The sequence below is a fragment of the Diuraphis noxia genome, unplaced genomic scaffold (assembly GCF_037042655.1).
Source record: "Diuraphis noxia isolate RWA-SAM2 unplaced genomic scaffold, SU_Dnox_SAM2 contig0002, whole genome shotgun sequence".
Lineage (NCBI taxonomy): Eukaryota > Metazoa > Arthropoda > Insecta > Hemiptera > Aphididae > Diuraphis > Diuraphis noxia.
In genome coordinates this window covers 75,348,744-75,375,370 of record NW_028301712.1, presented here as the reverse complement: position 1 = coordinate 75,375,370, position 26,627 = coordinate 75,348,744, and the positions used below count along the sequence as shown (strand labels likewise).

General features: G+C 28.7%; 1 protein-coding gene across 2 annotated transcripts in view; it reads left to right on the top strand.

Moving 5' to 3' along the window:
- DIP-beta (Dpr-interacting protein beta) overlaps positions 1–26,627 on the top strand; it is a 217,546-nt gene that overhangs the window by 164,851 nt on the left and 26,068 nt on the right. Inside the window, exon 3 of one of the 2 annotated variants that reach the window (XM_015509734.2) lies at positions 15,442–15,548. In XM_015509734.2, coding sequence (XP_015365220.1) covers positions 15,442–15,548 — 107 coding nt within the window. Of the gene's footprint in view, positions 1–15,441; positions 15,585–26,627 lie in introns of both variants that reach the window. The other variant, XM_015509726.2, reaches the window with a different exon arrangement.

Genomic DNA, 26,627 nt, shown 5'->3' with positions numbered 1-26,627 from the left:
GAAATAATATTTTAAATTATAATCGAAAAATTGATCGATTTGCCGATTCATTAAATTTAATAACTTTTTAGTATAACTCACATTATATTTATATATCTATATAATAATTTAAACAAACATATTAATTATGTGCCTAATCATTGAATCTAATAACTTTTTCATTTTAAAATTATATTTTATAACTATATTGTATGCGTAGGTACACTATAATACTATTTTTATCTTGGTAATCTAAACGTTAACTTCTGAGTAAATATATATAAATAATAATTTTGAATGTACTATGATTACTTTAAACGTAAATCTAATATATGTACATACCATGTATTAATGTATAACTACCTAACGTCATAATATTTTTTAATTAAAATTTAATAATCTCATCAAGTCTATTTATAAGTGTACATATATTCCATCCAGAAATGGTTTTTTTCAATTTGTGAAAAATTAAAACCAAATAATTCAAGCAACCCACAACTTTCAAATTTCCTGAAAATAATAAATTATACAATTTGGGGTTTAAATTTTAATAATTTAGTGCACCCAAGTATTATTTTTTTTTTTTTTTTAGAGGTATACTATAAAAATTGAATGGGTACACCATAAATGTGATAATACTATAAAAGTATACAAACAACGGAGGAAACAAATAATCTAATTCTTATAGGTAAGTTTTTCGTACGTTAAACCGGTTAAGTTTTAATGTCCAACTATTACTATTATTTTAATTTTATAAACTTTCAAATTTATGTAGGTACAATGTACTATTCTCTATGTGCTACACAAAGTATCCAATTCCATTTTTTCTCATAGCACTGGTTATAAATCTACTACGTATAAGTCAAATAAATCACACGCACTTTTATGTGAGTAGCATAGAGTTATTATAAATTGTATAAACAGAATCTAAATCTAATCGTAAATATTAAAATACAGAAATCACAAATGAAACTACCTATTATATGTCTTGCAATGAGATATTATTTAAAATATTATGTTTTTTTTTAATATACAGAAATAATTTATTATAATTATATCATGCTTTATATCTTTATTTTTTTCACTCCTCAAAACTTTTAAATTGTTTTACTTGTTGATGGTTTAACCTTTATTACCAAATTAAAATGTTTAAAATACAAGACTTAAATTAACTCGAAAAAAACACTACAAACTAAATAATTAAACAATAAATAAACAATAATTAAAAAAAACAAGTGCAAAAACTGTATTTATAAGTAATTTTAGTAAGATATTTTGTATAACTTGTTCGTTAGTGAGAATTATAATTTATTGTATGATTGGATATTATAATAATATGTTTTATGTATTTTGTACAGCTTACATTTACGCTAATATCTCCATTCAAATAAATTATTTAAATTTTAAAACTAAAACAATGAATTAACCTTTAATGAATTAATAATGAGCTATTGGTCCCTTAAACATGTCGGTTTAGTGGCCCGTGATTGATTCATTAAAATGTATCAAATTTTAGTGCAGCAACTCAGCATATCAGTTATTTTTGTGTGTATCTCATTTATTTTAATCTATTAATCTATTCAGTCAATATATTTTATTTGTAAGTACTATACTTAATGAATCTGAATAATACGTAATTGTCCAGTTATAGAATATAATACGGCAACAAATCAAATTGCAATATAATGAACTACTATAATAGTTATATTAATATATGTAATCATATTGCATTAACTTGAGTAGACATGTATTAAGAATAGTATTTAATTAGATACTTAATAAAATAATAACTTAAATTATTAAAAACTGTTTGACAACTTCATCGTTTACAAAAGTGAATTTTTCCGTGAATATTAAATTCCATATTTCACGATTTTATTTTGTATACAAATTACCTACTGGCTAATATACATATAAACCTAGCTTTATTAAGTTGTAATTTTAACTTTGAGTTCAAAATGATTAAAATAAACGAAACATGTTATAACGCTTCAACTATAACGTGTATATATTTTATACTGTATAATTTAATAACAATCAACTTGACGACCGTTTTATCAACGTGATGTAATTTTTCGTTTGATTGTGACGATAACAAACCATTTTATTGAACAAAAACATCTACCGTGTAAAATATCGTTTGTATTTAAATGACTTGTAAACAAATTCTACAAGCTATACAGCTAAATATTGGTCATAAATTATGATCGGTATTCAAAAAATGATTGAACCACTCCGCTAAATTGGATGCCTGATTTAATGGAACACCAACAAAGGAAGCAATGTTTAATTAACGATAAACACAACAATCGTGCTATTGATAGAAATTAGCAAATGATATTCAAATACCTACTTAGTTCCTTTAGTTTTCCCATGACACACTTTATGTGAAGAATAATTATTCATTATAAGATATAACACAATATTTCTCGCCATAACTATAACTATTGTTTTTTTATAAATTATATATATTATTTTGTTTGTTACAACATTCACTGTAATATTGTAATTCTATTTTATTAATCTATAATGTATTTTATTGGATTATATTTTGTATCATTTGTTATTTTCATCAGTAAAAATTTTTATTTTATTTTTATCTTTTATCAGCTGGCAATGTAAAAGTTAAATTTTTTACCTGACCTACCTTTAATAACCTCTCATGTTCAAATTAAATTCAAATCTGTTCATATTTCTTTTTAAATTTTTAAATATTACTATATTCTTACTTCTAAAGTAATATAAATAATGTGTACAATAGTTAGTTACATATTAAACTTGTGATCATAGGCACAAATAGTGTTTGATATTTGGGGAGGGGGGAGGGCTGAAGCTTAGATTTACATTGGAAACATGTTATTGACACTTATAATGTGGTGTATGTATGACATTAGTATTTTTTAAGGGGCTATACAAACACCTATGCACCTATGCACCTATGCTCGTGATGTTCATAATTTTTTAAAAAATATTAACTTTAAGAGCATCATTTTCAACAACAGTTTAACGTCTCCTTTCCACCTATCGCTTCGCACCGCTTTTTAGATGTCGTTCTGTTTATATTTACGAGGTCTTGGAGACTCAGCCTCGGTGTGTGATATTATTACTAGGGATCAGGGTTACCTTATGTGAAGCAAAGTACTCAACGTATACATAATATATATATTATTAATTATTATCATTATTATTATTATTATTATTATTATAACCACAATATCAAACTTATAATATATCAAACATCAAATATTCGTACTTATAAATTATAATTAAGGGCCGTGGTGTGTCATGGGTGCCGATATCCAGTTAAGCCGGTCCTCCGTGGATCCTCTTCGGGTTGTTGTCAGCCCTTGAAACTATCAACTCTTGACACTCAACTGTCTATAACCACCACTAGGAGTCCCGGTCGGCCATTAACTCGACACGTGCTAAACTCTAGTCAGCATAATATTATACTACGCATTTCCGCGACTATATTTGCCATTACTAACACTCACCATATTAGCCGTGCCCAACGTAGGGAGTAATATACGATGTCGATGATGACAATCGTTACAACGGCTGTTCAGATTATAAATCTATCAGATTGTATATTTTATATAAAAAATCATACATAGTCATATATGTATAACTATAGTTAGAAACTGGGCTAGGAAAAATGCATGAAAATACACAGTGAATGTGTTATACTGTTATAGTTTTATCCTTACGCATGATAAATTATTCACCAAGAAAATCTAAAAATTACATCTTCTGACTTAATTACAACTTTATTTGATTTCTAACCGATAAACAAGGCTAATTATAACTTTTAGAACATTCCTTGTTCCTAAATAATTACCACAGAATAATAATATAATAATAATGAAAGACGTTTCTGTATAACCAATAAGTATATTTTTTCCATACATGAATATATTGTACAAAATACACTAAATACGGACATTGATTTATTTTCATAGAAATGCTGTTCTATTCATGAACATAAAGTTAAAAATAATTAAAATTAATTTAATAAAATGAATATTTTTTTCAACTATGCTGTACGATTTTTTTTTTTTTTTTTTACTCGAGTTAGTTCAATATTAACTATAAAATATTTATTTTAACGACATATTATTCGATGATTTGCGTGTTATAACCGTTTGAACAAAAATATATATCTTATATTTATTAACAGTGTACCTATCTGTTTCAATATTTTAATGGAATTGTTAAAAAAGAATCAACACGAACAGCTACGCCGTTATACTGCATACGCAGGTAGGTATATTCAATTATTATTGTTCAAATCAATAATAATTATATATAGACAACATACACCGCATCAGTTTATATTGGTTAGTGGTTAATAACGTTCCCATTTAATAATGGCACATCCATTAGCATAATATTAATCTTCAACAAACCTTTCAAATATATTAAAACTCCAGTATATGAACACGATTTTATTCACATTTTTGTTTAAAACCTTTAGACCGCATCCTTGCCAATTCTTTTGTTTAAAAGTCTAGACGCCAGCAGCCTCATCACCCGTGGTTTTCTTTTTCAAGAATAAATTATTTGTTTCTATGTTATAGTTTTTTTATATAGGTATATACGTATTATATATGTTCACGAGAGTAACGAGAGAATGTGTACGCGCATATGTACGCGTAAAAAAGTATCAGATATGAGAAAAAAAAATTATACAAAAAGAATTCTACGAAAAGATTTCCTTACTTTTTTTCTGTATTTCAGGCTATCTTTTTCATTCCAAAATACGTTTATTTTTTTGACCCCAGAAACTCGGAGACTGGATTATTGTGGTGAAAGCATATTTTTATTAATATCACCCGCGGGCAGATTTTCGAGAGCACGCCCTGCAATGCTCGTAGTAGTTCTATGGATCCCTTATTTTAAACGTGTTAAGTATGATTTATGCTAACGCGGTTTTTGAAACATTGTAATTTGTCTCAAAATAACCAACCAATATAAACTCTCAGTTTTTTCACAAGTTTTCTTTGATTTACATTTTTTTTTTTTACTCCGTACATTTTTTAAATGAATTATTACAATACATTATATATCCACTACCCCGTAAAACCTAATATAGTTCGATCTAATCATACCTACAAGGCTACAAACAATAATAAATTATTCTGATTACAACACGTTTTTTAGATATTATAATTATTTATTGTTAAACCCAATATCAATGTAAATATTAATCACTCTGTTTTTTAACACTTACACGGGAACTTTTTTTAGTTATTGATTCAATACTTTTATACTTACAGAGTAGTATAAATTACTGGCAATATTCAAATCATAATATTACATAGACACATAATATTTTCTAGCATTAGAAATGGATTCTTAGTTGGGTATCCCGAAACCTACTTTATAAATTAAACTTTTGAAAATAAATTGAAACATGCTGAAACTTAAAATGCAAATATACACAGCGCGTATGTGTATACTTACTTTAACGAATAGCGCGTGGAAAACTATCAACGGGGTCAATAGTTTACAAAAATAAAAGAATGTTGATAGGTTTCTGTTCATACCACCATAGAAAACTACAGCGCTGGTGAATATGAGGGTAAATAGAAGTTTTGGTACCCAAATAGATGGGAGACTTAGTGCGTATACTGATAAAAGTTTTTCTTATTTTTACTTGTTGAAGAAATGTTTTGCAGAATTCGAAAACTGCTGATGTGATCCAAGAGTGGTCGTGGACATAAAATAATCCAAAACTAATTAAATTTCCACCTAGATACAACTCATTAACAGTGATGCTGTCAGAATGTGCAATCTCAGAATGCACCAAAAACATAATATACTTCACGCTATATTCAACAATATCATTCCATTAAACCGCAGTGTAACTTTGATATTGATTACATTACTTTATATTTGCTATACTCAGTATACTCATCCAATTTTGATAAACAACATGTATCATATATGGCTCATAGTATACAATAATATGGTTAGAATAAAATTAAATATAATTTAGATCTCAGGATAATACTATTTAGGATTAAAAAAACACGTATGTAATATAGGTACTTATAAATATTCAACGACTAACATTATTCCATTAAAGTAATCTTTAATGTGTTGGACTAATAAGCTTATTCAAATGATCAAATCATTATTGTATAATCATAGGTTAACACGATATACGTTTACTTTCTCATATTACCCTGTTTTTATACTGAATTATAAATAAAACTGAATATTCAAACTGTTTTATAGTTAAGTAATTTTTTGATGTTAATCCTTAAATGTGGTTGAAGAGTTGTAATTTATAACAATTTAATGTATTTATTCATAATTCAGTACATTTAAATTAACAATTTATGAAATAAAAATACATAGTCTAAAATCATATATTATAATGACATTAAGAGGACGCCACACCCGCATGTGTTGTCTCCGTCGTACAAGTGCATAGCATAGCAAATATTACGCTCAGCAGATCACGTTTATCTCCGTTAATTTAAAATTTTGAGTGAATTGACCTATTATAAAAATTAAAGGCAAGATTATTACCGAGAACATCTCATAGGTTTTTTATTATGTTTTAATTTTAAAGCGAGTTATGAGTATTTTTAGATATAAAAATAATTTACAATTTTAAAATACTCATAACTCGCTTTAAAATTAAAATATAATAAAAATCCTATGAGATGCCCTCGGTAATAATCTTGCCTTTAATTTTTATTATAGGTCCATTCACTCTAAATTTTAAATTAACGGAGATAAACGTGATCTGCTGAGCGTAAAATTTACTATGCTACGCACTTGTACGACGAACACAACACATGCGGGTGTGGCGAGGTAAAACCTCCTATCTAAATTTTTGTTAAAAATCAAGCTTTGGTACCACTGTATAATTTAGGAAGACATTACGATTTTTAATTTTTTTTTAGCTACAATAAGAATAACTCATAAGGAACCGTGTATTAAATTTTCAAGTTTTTTGGTCGTCCAACATTTTTTTACCGACACTTCAAAAAAAAATTCTCAAAAAAATTGAAAATTTCAGTGGTCTATAAATAACTCAAAAAAAGTCAAAATTTTTGAAAATTAAACTGTATATAGGTAACACTAACATAAAAATTTGGTGAAAATTTCAAGTATTTACAGTGATTAGTTTTTGAATTACAACCATATAAAAAAATCGATTTGGTCGAAAACTGATTTTGCGTAAAAATTCTCGTTTTTCTGTCATTTTTTTTGTTTGTTTTTCTCGATTTTTTTGAAAACTATTGGAAAATGTTAACTTTTGACCTCTATAATGCACCAAGGATATTCATTTTACATCGGAAACCACCCCCAAAGTTTGAAATTAAAGCATTATTTCGACTAGTTATTGCTGTACACAGACACAAAAAAAACACACACACACACACATCATTTTAAAATCAATACATTCATCACTCCGTTCAGAATCTAAAACTATTTCCATTGCATTAACGATATGTTTAACACAATAAAAACTATGTTATATGTTGTCTAGCAGTCTAGCTAAGAATAATATAAATATCTACTTAAATAAATAATTATAAATACTCAGCAAACTGTAAATCCTAAGTATTCATTTTTTTAGATAATGCTATATTTCTAATCACTTTCGACTTCTTAAAATCACGATTTTTTTCAAGTTATTTTAAATAGAAGTTACATTAAACTTTTAAATATTTTATTTAATTTCCATATCATGTTTTATATGTATTCGGCAGTATCTTAAGCCATAAACTGAAAAATCAATAAAAAAAACTTATATATTCATGAGTTTATGTCAAATCTAAAACTATACGATTAATGTTTATGTAGCTTCACTAGGTACTGAATATTAAATAAAAGCACGGAACCTATCACACATTTAAACCATATTATTTACGGCTGTAAGAATTCAACACTTTTAGCCAATTGCAGACGATAATACGTTATGTAACGATTTCAGACGGGCTTATATAAAACTCAACGATAACAGCGATCATATCGTAACAAGATTAATTTTTGTGTTCTCAGTACAAGGCACGAGCAATCAACATGAAGACTCATAAAAAAAAAATAGTCCCCCGAGACTGTAGTCACGTTGAGCCACGCTGCCATGCAAGTGCAGCGGCCGGGGGTGTTTTTGTTGTCAAGAACAACCCTTCTCTCACCCGCACCGAAACGTACAACTTTTCTCGATCGTCGTCTGGATAGCCTCCGATCCCGTCAAAATGTCCCCCGAGCATTTTTTTCCATCTCGTTTTCAGAAATCATTTCTCAAAAAAAAAAAAAAAAAAAAAAATACAAAAAAGAGTTCACCACCACCCGCGCCACCATCGTCCACCACCGACGACACCACCGCGGGGGAAAAACACATGCTTTTGTTTTATGAGTAAACATTTGCCGAACTCATCCGCAGACGCACTTTACTACCGCCAGTACCGTAGAGATGGTAGTTGTGGTAGCGGTGGTAGAGACGATGGAGGTGGTGTGGTGGTAGTGATGAGAGGCGAAAAGAATCATGTATTGAAAAGCAAAAGTCAACCAATGTCTATCAGCTTTGTATCCTATTTTTTTTATCTTGTTCTTTTTTTCTTCCTTTTTTTATTTTTATATATATAAGAAAACCGCTCAAGATCGACATTCTATACAACTCCCACGGGAATATAACGAGCACTTACATGGCCCCACCTTCACCACCGCGCCACCACTAACCAGTCAGGCGAACTGTAGTTGCCGTCCGATTTCCCGTATCCGGCTTTACCATTTTCCTTTGCGGTTCGCTGGAAACCGTGCACACCATTCATAAACGTCTCTACCGCTTATTACATAGATCCAAAGCGAACGTGAGTCTGTGCAATGCTCATTGAACCACCACACACATCCCACCCTACTCACGCACTCCGACTCACCTATTCTTCGAGCTCTTTACTAATTATGCACAACTCATTTCATCTTAATTTCCTGTGTACACACTAGCATTCATCAGTACTCTCACAAAACAGTGAAACAAAACTGCACTCGTAGTTTGAGTGCCGAAGACGGCAAAACTCATCTGGTATAATATATAATATACCTTATATATGTATATATCGTATGATATAATATAATATAAATTTAACTCGAAAATATCTTCACATGGCGTTTTGCTTTCCGTTATATTTAGGTACGAATTTGTTAAAACTTAAATAATATATTCATAACTATAGGAACTGAAAATTCAATTATTTTAATATTATCTATTATGGTATATTATCGAAAAAATACAATTATAATATTGGTTTATAACAATTGAATTATTTCTGAATTGCAATTTATATTATAACATAATCAAATTACAATACACGTAAAATCTTTTCTATTTAATCATCTGATAAAAATATTATATTATTATAATTCACATTTTACAATAACAAACCAAATAACTATTAAAACTAAAATACTTAATTAATATTTTTATACAAAGACAAATAATTAAAAAAAAATTACTATTTAAATTATTTTGCAAAAGTAAAATATTATGACGTATAGAATACTAAATAGAGTTTAAATTATACATTCTATTAATATATTAAGTCAAATTGAATAATATCTGTCAGCTTAATTGCGTACGACATTTAAAAAATAAATTTATATTATGCTTATCATTAAATTATTTTTTTAATGTTGTATTTAATCTATTTTAAAGGAATATCCAGTAAATTATTCACGTATTATTACAGTAATAATTTCAAGGGTATTTAATTATATTATTACTATAGGTACAAATTTGTAAAATAAATCAATATTTTCAAATATGTAAATTAAAAAACTCTAGTATGCCTATCACCGATATTTTTTTAAAGATGGTGTTTACAAAAAATTGGTGAGTTTGAACATAATAAGTCAATTATACAATAAACATTTATATAAAATGTTTTTACTTGTGTTATTTTTAAAAACATGTAATATAAGTTTTATACGATAAATATCAAATGCTAAAGCTAATGGCCTTAATTGTCAAAGCAAAAATGTATAATTTCAAGACCAATGAAAAAAAGAATCAAATATATTGGAAACCATTATATTAAACGCCTAAATCGTTTTCCGAATCCTTAACGTGAAAGACGCTGCAGCTTGTATACATGTCCGGCATTTTCACTTTTAATACCATCTAGTTTCTTGCTCTCTATACAAAAGGACGTCTGTGGAATTTCGTTTACCGCCTCCATCACTCGCTGTCAATCGGTTAGGATTTAATCGGTCCCCGTCCCGTCTCGGACAATTATTATTCAACCCGTAAAAGGACGCGAAATCGCGCCATCGTCTACGAGAACTGTTTTTTTCTCATCTATATATGTACGTGGCATTTTAACATTTAAAAATGTTTTTGTTTTTATTGAAATCCGGCGGTGTTAAAGAGAAATACACGACGAGGACGTGGCCGTTGTCACAGTTTCCATCGCTATACGGGTAACACCGCCACACCATCATCGGGGACGCGGCGGCGTCAATCGTACTTGGAATTTGCGCGTGCACCGACGAGAGAAATAATAGGGAAAAAATAAAAACAAACACAAAGAGTAATCGACGGAATCGAATTTAAATACAAAACGTGTAACGGCCCATTATTTTGGTAATCGTTTATTTATACGCGACAACGTCTAATCGGAAGGGAGGGTATATATATATAGGCTGTTGGCGAAGAGGAGGACGACGGCGACTTGTCTCCGCCGCTGTTGCTGCGATTGGAATTTGAAAAACGATAAGAATAACGCTTTCCGAGAATCCCTCACATGCACACACACACACTCATACACCCTTTATATATATTTAAATACATACATACAAACATACATAGGTACATACATATATGTATACATATAATGTAATAGACATATTATATGTACCATATGTATGTACCTATTATTATACACTATGATACTGTATGCACATATTATGTGAAGTATACATTTTACTGCCAGAGAAATGATAATAATAAAAAATTACACTATTTTTCTTTTTTACATAATACTTTCTAGCAACAATTTACTATTATTATGAAATATTTTATACATTTCAAATCAACAGGATTAAGCATGAACACTAAATTCATTTTTAGCCGACTTGTCATTACACTATATTGTGGATATTAATCTCGATGTGTTTTACAAATTACGATCCTCCTTTTATTTTCATAATTTATATTTTTCATATTTTTGTTGGAAATTATATTCACCATTCACGTACAATTTTATCACTATACTTCACTGTTTTGGTTATTCTATACAACTATAGGTATATTATATTAACTAATATTTTATCTCAAATATTGAATAGTGAATTAATTAGTTCAAAAATTAGTGTCATTAATTATTTTATTGATACTGACATTTTAATATAATTTTCCACATTGAATAATATATTAAGATGCTGGTAATGTTTATCACTTTGTGACACAATATACTGTTGATTATATCTTCGCGTTCATCGTATATCTTCCATGTTTAATGTTATAACGATTATATGACGAGTGTGTGTGTCACCGGCATACGTACTCGAGAAATCATATCTATCACAATAAGGTGTTAAGTCATCGGAGACAAAGCAAAATTTGTTAAAATTTAAACCACATAAATAAAAAAATATTAACTAACCTACTCGACCACTCAAGTAAAGTAGAAACTCTTAAAATTTATTTTCAATTTTTGAGTAATGAATAACAACAATATTAGACATCAATTTATGGAGCTAATTTTTTTTTTGATATTTATAATTTATCATGATTTAATATTTTTATAACAGAATACATTATTATAAATTTTGTTTATTTTTTAATATATTACATTTTATGTCAAATAATTCATATTGTGTATATCAAGTGTTACTAGCTATTATTGATTTAAATTAACTGTGCAACACACAAATTATAATTATTCCTATTAATAATATATTATCCTTAAAAACCTGCAATTATAAAATTACACGACTTTTAACGTTACGAAAATATATATTTTTAATTAAATTGTGTGTTTTAAAACGCCTTTATATAAATCTAATTTATGAACATTTTTTCGAAAGTTTTCCCTACCGATACTTCCCAGTCCGCTGCAATTTTTTGTGAAATATTTTTACATTTAAGTTACTTTATTATAATCCATTGTGAGATCCACTGAGTAAGACTTTGTCCACCCTGTGACGTTTCCACCGAACATCATGGAATCGTTTGTTTAGATCAGGAAATTATGTACTAGAGGACAAGTTGACATGGACATGAGTAGGCATATGGCTTCTCATAAAAAAAAATTATAATAATGGATACAAAAATATAGAAATTTATTTTGAAAATTGTGTTCTGTAATTGATTTTAGGCTATAATATTATAAATTACCTACCAAACTTGAAACTACATTGAAAGATTTTCAAAAATGAAATAATTACATTTTAAATAGAATTTGTAAATTGTATAGCTATAAACAGTATGAAATATTCATTCTTTCTTTTGATATTCAAAACATTACAATCGATAATTTGTGAAATTGTAGGTAATGAGAATAACCGTCACCTTATAAAACATTTAAAGGATTTTTCAAATTGTAAAAAATAAATTGAAGTCCAATAAGCAAGTTGAACAAAAATTAATTACATGGTATCATGACAAATAGGATTTTTTTGGCGCGAGACAAGTAAAAATTAGCGCGTAGGGCTCGCTTATAAATTAAATCAGACGTTTTCAATTAAATTCGCGAAAGTTTGTTTTCGAAACATGTGTTTTTATGTGCAAAGGCCCCGTGGACATTGGTTTTCGAAAAGGGATCGCTCTCCGCTACAATGGTCGGTGAAAAGAGGAGGACGAGGATGGGGAGACGTAGAGACCACAGGACCGTCGGTCGACGGCGTCGGTGGGGGTGGGCTGGCTTCCATAAATCAGAATACTCGTTTTCCTACCCTTTAATTTGCGCTATGTGTATATGTATACCCTATCGCAATTAATTAATGTGGTTATCGGAGGCCGAGTGCGAGCGTATGGCGGTGACCGAACAGCGCCATAGCAGCTTCTCGCCGGTTCCGTTACCTCGTGAGGGATTTGTTATTTCAAACATTTTTATTATTTTTTGTTTTTGTTTTTTATTCTACTCATCCATCCGTTCGAGAAACAAACCTTGCAGATCGTTTCACACACGCTCGCATACACACACATACGTTTCGATCAAAGCTAAATACTAAAGGCCCTCATCCTCTTGTTATATTATATTGCAGCACGATATAACCTTTATATTTTATATGCACGTCGTCGTATGCATGTTTATGTATAATATTATATAATATAAGCGAAGTAATTTCTACACAGTAAACAACATATTAATATGCATTCCTCCCGTCTTCTCTAATGTTGAATTTGATCAGACCTGGTCGTTCCGTATTAAACTATAACTGTTTACACGTTGTACTATTTTTTTTTTTTTTTTTTTATGTCTTATTTCATACTATGCACCTACCACTTTATACCCAGAAGCGGTGAATTAGCGAGAGAGAGAGAAGCGATGACGGAGATATATCTCCCCCATGCCACTTTTTTAAATATATAATACGCATAATGTATATTATATTATTATTTGTAGGTATACATCAACATTTCCATATTAAGAAGTCTCGTGGGCTACAAAAATTAGTGTTACAGAGAAATTTCAAATTCGGTAAATAGAATTAGACGAATTTGGTTCCAATTCGGTTTGATTTTCAAAAATATTTCATTAAATCGATAATGTTATTAAATAGAAATTCAGTATAATATGAAAGTTGTACTGTATGACATATTATATTTAATTTAAGAAAAATGAAATTATTTTTAAAAATCAAGTAGGTAGGGTATAATAAATTTCCACAGAATATTTCTATATTACACTATATATTATTATCTATTATAGCTTTATCTAGGATATTTTTATTATGACTTACAAATTATTTAAACAAATACGGAATTATTCCGCTCGCTAATTGAAAATGTTTAACGATACCCGGAGTGGGGAATAGTTAGGTAAGGTTCATTGGAAGATTACAACCGCAAACAAAGCACAGTAGATAAATTAGCAGGAGAACAAAAATAGATTTAATAGTTTAATTAAAATATTGTTATTAATACCTATTAATTAGGTAACTTTTTAGTTTGTATTTAAATAAATTGATCTTATAACCATAAATTATAAATTTAACCACCAAAATAATAATACATGTTAAAAAATCAGCTTCACCCTTCACTTCATTACAAAATAATTTTAGTGTCACTCACTTCACCTCTCTGTGTATCTCTCCCCATAGCTAATTATTGCATGTATCTATTTTTACCGGGAGTTTTAGGTTCTCTCTTCTCGATCGATTTAGGTACTGTATTGCGATTCTCTCAGTTTTTTTTTTTAAATCTTATTTTTCAGTAATCTCAACTTATAGGATGGTACAAAACTATAACATAGCACTTACTTCCTGCCCGTGATCCTTTCATTAATCTCCATGATGTACTATACCAACATAATTTTATTGTTCTCATATTTTCACTTATTTCAGTGTAATCGTATATGTCCGTCATTTATGTGTAAATATATTGTCCGGTGCAATTAAAACTTGGCAAGTTCGAGATAATTAATCACATATTGTATAATTTTACCAGTAAAAAAACCAGAATCGACCTCTACACTTTCAAAAAATAACATTGAATGCATCAATTATAATTTATTTATAAAATTTTCATAACCTTCAATTATTATGAATAGAGCATAATATAACGATAATTATTAATGGTGGCAGCATTCTGGCGTTATTTTGTTTATTTACGCATAAACAAATATTATATGATACTATATATAATTGTTATTTTCTTGTACACTATGGAAAACAATTAATGTATCAATGGAATTTCTATATAATGACAATATTTTATCATTTACATTTTTTCTATTTATATTCAAAACTGTTATTTTAACTAATTTTAAATTTTTGAATAAGTAGTTACAATGCGTTAAGAATACAATATAATATATTAAATGAATATAGTAGGTACCCACTTACGATAAATTATACAAATGAAACAAATTCTTAAAATGTATAGACAGCTTTTGAATGTTAACTTTTTTTAGGATTATTAAGTTATTAAACTTTTTTTTATTAGCAATAAATCGCATTAAAACTAATAACGAAATATTGTACATCTCTAGAATGGTTCATCAGTTAACACGTATCACAGTTAGTAACCAAACCAAAAAAAACTTATTTACTACGACTTAGGTCGAACATGACAAATAATAAGAAAATAAGAGGAAAATAATTTAATATCTCGTAACTTTTGAAGGAGAACGAGGTTGTAAAAACACTTATAGGAACAAATAATCCCTGCTATTTTTTTTTTCAATTTGCTGCGGAAACACTTTACGTGATTTAATATAATATACCACGAGATGCCCGTTGTCGATAATAATCATATATTGTTGTTGTATGTTTCAGTGAACGGTTTCGAGCCAGACTTTTTGTTCCCACTGGAAAACGTGACTATTGCCCAGGGCCGAGACGCGATATTCACGTGTGTGGTCAACAATATCGGTGGTAACAGGGTGAGTGCTCCCGAAGGCGGCTTCACTTCAGCCAGGGTCGGTATCAGTAACTATTGGTCATAAAAAAAAATGAAACTATTCTTCGCACCACGGCTTCGTCTATCACCAGCGCTGCACAATTTCTCACCTTTTACACTAAACCTACACTACGCTCTACATAGACTTGCACCATGTTTGCTCTATGCACGCAGAGCACGACTGAAAGGCGATAATCCTTCTCGTGAAAAATAAAAATGTATTTTTAATCTATGACTTTCCTTAATTTCGACTTACAGTGTGAACAATGATAATGCTTAGGATATTATTTGAAAACAACTCAAATCCATAAGAACGTATAGAAAGCATAGAATGCATATAATGTATCATCTTGAAATCATAATGTTTGTTAAAATCTTTAACTCTATTGTTCGCTCATTTTATCATAAGTTTTTTTTATTATTATCGTTATGCCGTGTTTCATAAGCAATCATTTAATGCTTAATGAATTAATTGTAATCTAATGGTCCCTTAATAAATAGTTAAATAATATAATTTAGTCATCCAAGTTCATATTTGGTCCATTAAATTTTACCGAATCATTATATTAATTTCTTTTTATGCGACTCGGAATGTCATTATCATAGTATATAAGATACAAACTAATATTCTATATTCTACTAACCTTATTAATTTTTTTAATCCTAAATAATATCAGATTATACTGAAATCTTGCTCATCTTTATTTTGTTCATGTTCGCCGTTTTTTCTTATCCGTTTTTTTACTTAATATTATAAACATTTTGATTAAAATATTTTGTACATAAAACATATTCAATATAAAAATCAAAGTAAATCATAGTTGTTGTAGTTAAAACGAAACCGTTTAAAATATTTAATGTTAGTTGTAATATTATATTTACTTATATAATATGTGTAATTTATTTAATAATTTAAAAAATTAATTTAGTGATAAAACAAATACTTATGGTCTTTTTGAAACGGTATCTTTAAAAAAATCGAATCTCTTTCTGAATAAAATACTAATTTTATATAAATTAATAATCATAATCTAAAAATATTTTACTCAATCTATAGAATATCGATGATCTATTGGTAGTAATACTATGCATTTAAATTACAAAAATATCTTATAATAACACCAGGTGTGTTCATGTCCGTCAGTAGTAAGATGAATAATTTTGAATTTCACAAAAACTAATTATTTAACGTGTTTTTTTAATTCATCGTGCTTTGTTAAATTATTTCAATGAAATGCATCTCGCCAAGTTTCATTTATATTTTTTACATCTTGTTCAGTGCGCCAAAGCTTTTACAATATTAAATGGTGCTAACGCTTAGTTCTGTATTTGAATAATTCTAATTCAAAAAATGCCACTTTATTTTTATCATATAAATTCCACAAGCGTTATCATTTTATCAACTATAGTAGTACTTCAGTTAATTTTTTTAAAGTCGATCGATATATTAAACGACAAGTTCAGCAATAGCCCGGATAACGTCTTTACACATAACTGTGTTTATTGTGTCTACATACCAACTATAGATTTTTCTTAAGTTATTCTTTGTAACTGATGAATTTAATAATACCACATTCGAGCAAAAGTTAAAGGAAAATGTTTTCTAGTACGAGAAATTTCGTATTTTTTAAAATACGATTCTAATATTTTACAATATGAACAAAATCTCCATAAGTTGTAAGTCCATGGCAAAGAAACTAATCTGTACAAGGGTATATTATATTTTCTTAATAATTATTATTTCCTTTAGTGTTGTACCTACTATATTACTGTAAATAATATATAATATTATTGTTGCGACTAAACCGTTTTAGAGAATGCTTTGGAAGCTCAATGATTTCCCCGTAAAATAATTCTTGTGTCTTTATGCGCATAAACGTAAATCTACAGATGATCCTAGAGCTTCATTTGGCGATGCAGAATCTGGTTCTGTAACAATTATGTATTATATTCATTAATGCAAAGTCTATTTGCTTTGTTCTAATTTATGATAAGTGTAGCTCAGGGATTAACTGCAGAGTTACATTGTGTGAATATATAGGTACATAACTGGCTGCACTTTTGCAATTAAAAATTGTTCTGTATAAGTCAAGTATTGAAAACCAATCCGTACAGTCTCTAAATTCATTCTATTTTGTGCAATAAACTGAGTCGGTTTTTTTTATTGCATTGCATTACTCATTCTATGATTGTTTCCAATGAACTGTTTAATAATTTAATTAATTGAAATGTGTCGTTGTTGTTAAAGATAATAAACATAACAGTAATAATGAGGTATATAGGGGAGTTTTGGAGAATCAAACTACTCCCCCCCCTGAAATTAATTTTTATATACACCACTGACAATCAATAACCTTCATATTAATGTTTTATAAGTTAAATATAGTTTTTTTCTTAATAATAATTTACTTTTTGTCACTTTAACAACTAAGATTTACCCATAGGTATTGTCAAACTAGAAGATCACCAAAAAAGTTCATTATTAAAGTTATGCACGTTTCAGACTTTACCAATTATTTATATTTCAGGTTTCATTGAAATTGGTTAATTAGCTTGGGAGGAGATAGCTTTAATAAATTGATGTTTGAATAGGAGAAAAAAGAGCTCCATTTCATTCACTTCACCCTAATAAAGGTTTCACTACAGATTTTAATAATTCATTAGAATAACGAATTTTCGTTGTTAGTATTAACGTAATTGTCTATAATATATGTATTACAATAGGAATGTATAATCCACACGCGAATAAAAACTGTTTTAAATTATAAACAAATTCTTAGATTTAAACTTCCTAATTTAAAAAAAAAAAAATGGAAATTAAAATATTTTTATTAGTACTTACTAATTTATTTATATATTTTATAGCCTTTTCCGTAGTCAGTCGCCTATTTCATAAAATTGAAGCACACAAAACAAAATGTTAAGTGGAACATGAATTATTAAGGTTGGAATTTAGTCATATCGGTTTTTTTTCTACCTACTTAAAAATTATAGAAACTTTTACAGCTCTGTAAGTGAAAATTACATTTCAGATGATACTTCTTGTTTTAATATAAACTTTTAACTTAGTGATATAATATAATGATTATTATTAATACAATAATAGTAATTATTACTCTAGTAATATAATACCGAAATTATATTTATTTTTTTCGTGTTGAATTTGTCCAATAATATAAAAAACTGAATGTAATTTTAATATTAATATAAAATATTTCTTGACTCTTTCTTTTTCTTTACTTTTTATTATTTTTTTAGTAGTTCGAATTAGTTTATCTATCAGTTTGAGAAGTCAATATAATAGAATAAGAAAATAATATCATCACATATACACTTTTGAAAACCTCTTAACAAAAAATGATACATCAATAACTTGTTTAAAAGTTATTTACAAAAGATAATATTTTATATTATTCTTATTTACTTTCGCATTCAAACTAAATTAAATTTTTATGATTCATTATTTTCCTAAGAATACTATTATAGTTGAATTAGAGAAAGTAGACGATTAAAATAATAGTTTAGCTTGACATAAAACGAGGATAATAAAATATTTTTAATTTCTTTTAAAGAGCGCAAAACTCTTAATCTCGAGATCGCGGGTTAGTGTCTCACGTCGAGCGCCATATTATAATTTTAAATAGCAATTAGTCTCTATGACTTTATTAGCTATTTAAAATAAATAAATAAACTTTCGTAACAGAAACAACACTACACACTAAATGGCCTTATCCTGAAATTCGTTTACACTCGTGCACTAGGTCTATATTATATAGGATGGCGTCTTGTATGCTTTAACATGTCTATGATATCATATATTGATTTGATGATTATGCTGATCAGTGTGTTATCAATGTTATCATAATGTCAACACACTACTTAAATATGCTAGTTGTGATTTCCACACATTTACGATTGCTTATTAATTATTGCAATATGCTAAATTAATTGATTCGATATCACGACAAATACAACATATTATAGAAATTATTGTTGAACTAAACAATTATTAAATTAAATCCATCAAAGTGTAGTATAGACGAATAACAAAATAATTATAATGTGTTAATTCTATGTGAAGAATGTAAAAGTCGTCATTTACAAGGGTGTACATGTGGTCGGAACATTGGTTTTAGTAATCTCTCTCCCGTGGAATGTACTCGTAGTTTCGTAATTATTTTACGCCTTGAAACGCAATGACAGTAGCCAAAAAACCTCTTTCGCAGAGTATTAACCATCTTTCATTATAAACTTCCTGAACACACTGATCCGCTTATCGGCCCATGCATCACCGGTTACCAACGATCGCCATGATCGGATTTGAAACGAAAACTTCCCAACTCTGAAATTGGAACAACTCATGGACGAATAACTGTAGAGGACGTATTTCTACACTTCTTCTCTACCTCATATTCCTTCACCTTACTTCCCTTTTAATAAACCGAATTCCACTACCTCTAGTAGTTTGCTCTGCTGTGTCCTTGTGAAAATAATCTCTTCAACACAGTGCTGCAAATAAACCGCTTTGTACTCGAGTGTGTTGCCATCGATGATATTATATTATTATATGACATGAACCAGTCTTTTGTAAATAAGTTTACCGCAGACCTAACACATAAAGTGTACCTAGTATATAATATCGTATGTAATATTTAAATATGTCCATTTAATTATAATAATTATTATAACGCATTATATTAATTATAATATTATGAGTACAGGTTTAATCTTGTTTCCATCATTGTAAAATATTTTTTATTTTCATCGGTTTAGTGCCTATACCAAATGAATATTTCACTTTACCTGATTATAAAGATTGCGTAGATAGAACAATAAAGTTACAGTATTAAGTATACCACTAATGGTATCTTTTTCATTAATGAAAGAAATTGTTTTATTTATTAGCTTTTGTATTATTCACAATATATTTTTTATTGAACTTAAAAACATCAACATCAAAGATTATTAGTTTTTGTTTAATACCTACATAATGAGTGATTTCTAGAACTAAAATTATACAATTAATATGGTAATAATTTTGTGTGATTTCCACTAACATTAATATTATGGTTATCGTTAGCAGAAGGTTTAAATTGTATTATATTTATATATAGGTAGGCTTTTCTTAGCAAAGCAAACATATTTGTGATCTTTTCGATGCCTGGTCTTAATGTTTCATTCATGTTGGTTGGAATGCTAATTTCTTGAGTTCGTCGGAATATTGGTAGAACTCAGTTATTATATTTTTTACTATTAGGTAAGCCCCCCACAGAATATGCATTGAGGGGCTCCTCTTTTGCCATAAGGAACTTGTGAGTCAGCTTTGTGTGGCCTATTCGGAGACGATTGATTATAATTTTTTCATTCTTGCTGAGATTCGGATCATGCCAGTTTAAAATTGTGTTTTTTATTTCCCTGACTTTGGTCAGTTGTGGCGACCAGTGCATTTGCCATTTTATTTGAAAAATATTTACAATATTATTTAAATCATATACAAACACTACAACCTATTGGTTTCTGAGAGTTGATTCAATGTCTGACATTTCAATGAATTGAGTAGTTTATTTTGTTTTAAGTTGATGAAAAAAATAAATAATCAAAAAGCTGTTTGTATATAAACAAACATCTGAATGGCATACTCCATTGTACAGAATATACACTAGGCAGTAGTCTGTAAAAAAAAAAAACAATATCATCGTCAAAGGTAGCTAAATGGAGATACACAATAACATTTTGACCGTAAATATTTGTTGACAAGTAAAGAATTTTCAATTGCTCCGAATTCTCGAAATGTTCAGTGTTTTTATAAGCTATTTTAACGAAAGTTATAGTTTTAGAGTTTAATACACTCAATACACTAAACCAAAGAACAAATCATAACAAAAATGTCCCGTTAAATATTAAATAAGAACACTTGATTTTATTGTATATAATTTTAAAACATAAATATTATACTTAAGTATAAGCAAATAAAAATACTAACTTTCACTAGCATTTTTAAAATAAATTAACTTATGATAAAATAGTGTTTTTCTCAAGATCGTACAGTCATAAACTCCAAACAAGTAATAAAATAATACACAATTTATTTATTGTAACTATGTATATTTTTTATTTTTTTATTTCTTGCAAGAAATATATAATCTATACAATTAATCACAATAAGTATATGTGAGATTAGGGTAACAAAGCATTATGGGGTTACGTGAATAAGAAGTCACCAATCAGTAGTACTTAGCTTGTTTATTATGTGATATTTAGACCTAACTTATTAGGATTAAGTTAGATGATTCCTACACCATTTCCTTTTCAGCCTGCGACGGAGATTTCCAGGAAGTGACGGGATATGTAAGCCTTTTATTAGAGGATTTTCATGATTTTCTAATTTATTAGAAAATCGTTTATAGAAAATAGTAGCTTCTTCTTCTACTGTTTTTATACCAAGGTCTTTATGGAGGGTCATTTTAGAGACGAAGGGTTAGGCATTTGTGATTTTACGAAGGGCAATATTTTGGAAGGCCTGAATTTCATTTAAATTTTATTTTTTAGCCGATCCTAGTAGTTGGATATGGGTTTCAGAAGTTATTTGAAGAGTTGAAGTTTTGTTTTTAAAGATGAGAATTTATTTTTAGAAAGTAATATTTTTAGAGAAGGGTAACGGGTGTTAAGTATTAATCTTTTTTTTATATATATATATGATTTTGCACATGTTAATTTTTTATCGAGGTTTAGTATTTAACAGTGTCAAGAGCAGGGATAGGTAAGTTATTTAGAGTTACGTTAGGGCAAAGTCCGTGTCTTAGGGTGAAAGTTATGTAAACGGATTTGTTGTTATTTTATTTAATTTTCCATTTGGCATACCATTCTGAGAGTAGATTTAGGTGGGTTTGTAAATTTCTTGAAGCAATTAGTGGATCATTATGTACTGATAATATGACTTTATCGTCAGCATAATCAGCAACAATAGTATTTTGTGTTTAAGGTTGATCGGCAGCATAAATATTAAATAAGATAAGAGAAAGGACACCTCCTTGGGGTACTCTTGCACTAATTGTGGCTATATTTGAGGTGGTGGAACCTTGACGTATTTGAGAGTTGGGTCTGTAAGATATGATTCCATTAGTAAAAATAGTGTAGGAGGAAGAAATTTACAAAGTTTAAACAGAAGACCTTCATTCTAGACTTTCTCAAATGCCTGGGAGATGTCTAAAAATGCACAAGTACAGTAGAATTTGTTTTCAAGAAAGGTAGATATTGCATCAACGACTCTATGGACCTGGTGTACGGTGCTGTGTTTGGCTCTAAAGCCAAATTGTGAGGACGGGAGTACATTTTGTGATATTATGTTCGGATAAATACGTTTGAGAATGAGTCTTTCACATATTTTTGAGAAGTATGGCAATAGGCTTATAGGTCTATAGGATATTGGGAGATCAGGAGGTTTATTCGGCTTAGCAAACATAATTATTTGCGAAAACTTCCAAAAAGTAGGAAACTATGAAAGTCTCAAAATAGCATTGTAGATATAAGTAAGCAGTATGAAGGCTTTGTTCGGTAAGCAATAAGCAACATTAGCCGTTATTAGATCAAACCCTGGAGATTTTTTTCGAGAACAATTGGAGATCATAATTTTATACTTTTAACTTTATTAACTTCATTAAGTGTAAAGTATTTTTTTGGGTGAGCACTTGGTAAGGTAGAATTTAAATCAATGATTTTCAACATCGATAATATGTTGCGGAATGTGGATGTCCTCATGCGGATAAAAAGTTTTGGAAAGGTATGCTTGTAATACTTTTCCTTTTTAGAATCTGAAAAGGAGACCGAGTTTTCAGCATTTAACAGTGGGGGTGAAGCAGTTTTATATTTAAGTAATCGCTTAGTTTCCCTCCATAAACTCCCATAAATGACAGATATATTGTTGATGTATTTTTTTTTCAAATTCATGTGATTTGTATTTTGCCAAAGCCTTTTTTAGTAAGTTAGCGAGTTTATTATAAACTGTTTTGTGATATGGAAGTCTAGTGACTTGGTATATAGCTCTAGCTCTTCATTTTTCTACTATTAGGCAGAAATTTTGATCAGATATTATTGGTAAATTATTTTTATAATTATATGTTTTATTAAGCTTGGTGGCTTCCCAAGCAGCTGATTGTATTAGCATAGTCAAGTTATTTACTGCCTCATCGATTTCATAATTTGACTTAAGTTTAGTTTTTAAATCAATTCGTTGATTAAGAATATTTCAAGACGGTCAGTTAAAAGGGAAAAAAGTCTAGGTGGTTCAACTCGTGCAAAAACAGTGGCGGACACATTGAGTATAACAGATGAATTCGCTTACAAAGCTTGCCATTAGCGAATTAATATCAGGAGTAGTCGGAGGAATATCAAATTGTACACGTTGACCTTGAGTTGCCTGAACATACGTTTGAGATTGGCCAGGCCCAGAAGGAGGATTGCAGGGAGTGATATTACGTGAGTGGCTGTCTTGTACATTGTTAGACTTATTATTAGAGTTTACATGTAAATCATGTAATTTATAATTATTTAGGTTGATTTTCTTACGTTGCTGAAGGTTTTTATAAACTGTGCATCCCCAGTAGCTTGCTAGATTACCTGTGCAGAGGGCACATTGCATTGAGTCTTGACGTGAGTTTGGACAGGCAGATGAGGAGTGGTCATCACCGCATCGGACACAACGAGGACTATATCCGCAGTAATAGGCTTTAGTATGACCATAAGCTTGAAAGTTCTGACATTGGCTAATTATTTTAAGTTTATGAGGTTCTTCTATTTTTATTTTTGTGTACAGTAAGGATTCAAGTTTAAAAAATTCATTTGAATGATCTGTTGGCTCGAGGTCGAGAAAAATAATAGCAGGGGTATTTTACTAATTCTGTGAATAACCTACGTAACTTGTCTAACTTCGTATAGGCGAAGTTCAAGTTCACTTTTGATCATTTCCGTTGAAGTAGATGGGTGCAAGTTACGAATAACTATACACATTGGTTTATTTTCTTTTAGCTGGAATGTATGGAATTCAACTTTTTGATTTCTTAAGTAGTAAACTAGTGTTCTATACACTCCGGGAATGGAGGTTTGGATTTTTAAATGATCAACCGTTGAATTTCAAATAAAATTATCGACATTGATTAATTCTGTACAAATACCAGGGAAGTCTAATACGCCTCGTATGAAAATTGAAGAGGGTGGTTTAGAGTAAGTGAGAACGGTATCAGCAATTGACTGTTTTTCTTTTATAATAGTTTCAATAGTTTCTTCTGCTGGTTCAGTTGGTTTTAATAAATCAAACTGATTTCTAGTCATGCATAATTTTTTGCTTACATGTTTTAGTAATTTTGGTTACGATGGTTCTGAATTGGACGAGCTTGAATGATTACGTTTATTATCATTATTAGCAGGTATCTGCGGTGACTTGGATTTAATTACATTTGCATTTGTTGTCTTGTTTTTATCATTTGTATTATTTTGATTATGGTTACCTATATTTAAATGTTCAACTGTTGATTAATAACTTTTTATGGACTATGAAATCGATTAATTAAAACCGAGTAACGTAGATTATAATATTATCGTAATCGCGTGGACGAAGGTCACCGCCGCGGCGATGCGTTGTAGTGAGATTAGGTATATTATAAACCATGCACTACGATACGCATACTTAGTAAACTTAAATCCATTTCCACAAATGAAGGTTGATTTTTGCAGCTGGTAAACACTGGGGTCAACAACTGCTCTAAAAATTGAGTCGATTGATATAAAGTATGGTGAATTCCGACGATTTTAAACGACACTACTTTAAACATAACGCGGAGGCATAAAAACGTGTGCTTTCAACTTGGCTGTCCGACTAATTGTAAGTTTGTAACTATACAAAAAAAAAATAACATTGAAACTTGGAATACTTAAATCAAGGTTTCATTTTTTAAAAATAATAATGAACTTATAAAAAAATAAAATCAACAATAAACATTTTATAAATTCTCAATAGAAATATTGAAAATAATATTAGAAAATTATAATATGAATTTTAAATAAAATTGTCAAAAACATAATACTTATTTATACTATTTATTTATACAATCTTTCCATTCATTACAATAAGCAAAGGAAATTAAAAAAAATAATATACAACATACAACAATTAATAATAAACATAATACTATATAGTTACATTTTGATTTTTAGATTTGTATACTAAATAATTTAATAATTTCTGTTCAACTACATAAAAGTTATTCAATTAAGACATAAGAAGAAGTTACGATTAAATAAAAATGATCAGCAACAAAAAATAAATCATAATCAAAATATATAAATACTAAATAAGAAGATTCACTTAAGAACAATGGTTGACCATCGGCTTAAATGTAGAAAATATTATTTTATGTAAAATTTGTCCAAATCTAAGAAAATAAATAGTATTGTTTTTAGAAAATTATTTTGAAAGGTATCCATAAATTTACTCGTAAGCTACAATAGTTAGTTTTATATAAAACTTCTAATAACAAGTAACAGTTAAATTATCATTCGGGGATCTAAGGAAGAAGGTTTATTATATGTCAACTTTAGCTAGAAGCAGCAACTCAATTATATCATAATAGCCCATAAATTAAACTGTGATAATATCATTGTTTGACCTTTCACTCTTTGACTTTTTAGTATTAGTTTAATGAATGAAGTTAAGTATGCCCCAGACCCTTTACATTAAACTATATAGTTTACAACTTCCAAATTACTACTTATAGCAACTAACAAGTTAAGATATTTTGATAAATAATATTCAAATAATGTTATAAATATTTTAGTTCTTATTATAAACTATAATTACTTTTTATTCATCTAAAATGGGCAATGGCGTACTGTTTTAATATGTCTTGAATACCTCGATATGACTAAAAACGATGTTTAAATCCTTACGCTTCTGAGAAAACACGAAAATAAACTAAATTTAACTTAATAAAATAATAACTTCTATAGCACATGATCTAAATTTCTCCTCAATATATTCTAAAAACGTATTTAATTATGTTTTAAAAAA